The sequence below is a fragment of the Austrofundulus limnaeus genome, unplaced genomic scaffold (genome assembly GCF_001266775.1).
Source record: "Austrofundulus limnaeus strain Quisiro unplaced genomic scaffold, Austrofundulus_limnaeus-1.0 Scaffold7585, whole genome shotgun sequence".
NCBI lineage: Eukaryota > Metazoa > Chordata > Actinopteri > Cyprinodontiformes > Rivulidae > Austrofundulus > Austrofundulus limnaeus.
Window position 1 is genome coordinate 1 of NW_013959987.1, and position 852 is coordinate 852.

Genomic DNA, 852 nt, shown 5'->3' on the forward strand with positions numbered 1-852 from the left:
GTGGAATCGAACCACCAACTCTCTGATTGGAGGACTCCCCTAAACCCTGAGCCACGGCCCCACACCATAACTGTGAAAATGTGAGGTGTGTTTGTGGCAGGTTGTCTTCACCGTTCATGTAAAGTGATTAGTTTGTAACAAAGACCTGACTTATTGTCCACAGATGTTTAATGTGATGAGCTCAGAGCTCTACAGACTCACAACTTGTGACTGCAGCTGTATGAACATCAGGATACCTGGAAGCAGACATGTACCTGTGCTGTGTCCACCCACAGGTCAGTCTGCAGAAGACCTCGACCTGGATGAAGGACAAAGTGTCCAGCCTGATGAAAGGCCTGAGCGAGCAGCAGCAGGCCGTGGAGCTCTTCATCTCCCAGCAGAGGGAGGTGTCCCTCACAGAGGCCCAGGCCCGGCTCAGCCAGCTCCAGGATCGCTCACAGATCCTGCAGGCCAGTCGGGACCAGATAGCAGCTGTACGCAGTCTACCAGACCTGGACCTGATCAGGGTTAGTACCTGTGCCATCCTGCTGTCCTTCATTAGGTCCACCTGGTTACTTTATACTGGAGCTGTAATATACTGTAATATACTGAAAGTAATGTACTGAAAGTAATATACTGAAAGTAATATACTGAAAGTAATATACTGTAAGAAATATACTGTAATATACTGAAAGTAATATACTGAAAGTAATATACTGAAAGTAATATACTGAAAGTAATATACTGTAAGAAATATACTGAAAGTAATATACTGTAAGAAATATACTGAAAGTAATATACTGTAAGTAATATACTGAAAGTAATATACTGTAGCTGTAATATACTGTAATATACTGAAAGTAATATACTGTA

General features: G+C 42.7%; 1 protein-coding gene across 1 annotated transcript; it reads left to right on the plus strand.

The window, feature by feature from the left end:
* Positions 1-16: 16 nt before the first annotated feature.
* LOC106512504 (tripartite motif-containing protein 16) lies at positions 17-506 on the plus strand (the record flags this gene model as incomplete). Its single annotated transcript, XM_014001108.1, is given in 1 exon segment — positions 17-506. A coding segment is annotated over 1 exon segment (258 nt), but the record flags the coding sequence as incomplete, so codon positions are not given.
* Positions 507-852: the final 346 nt, after the last annotated feature.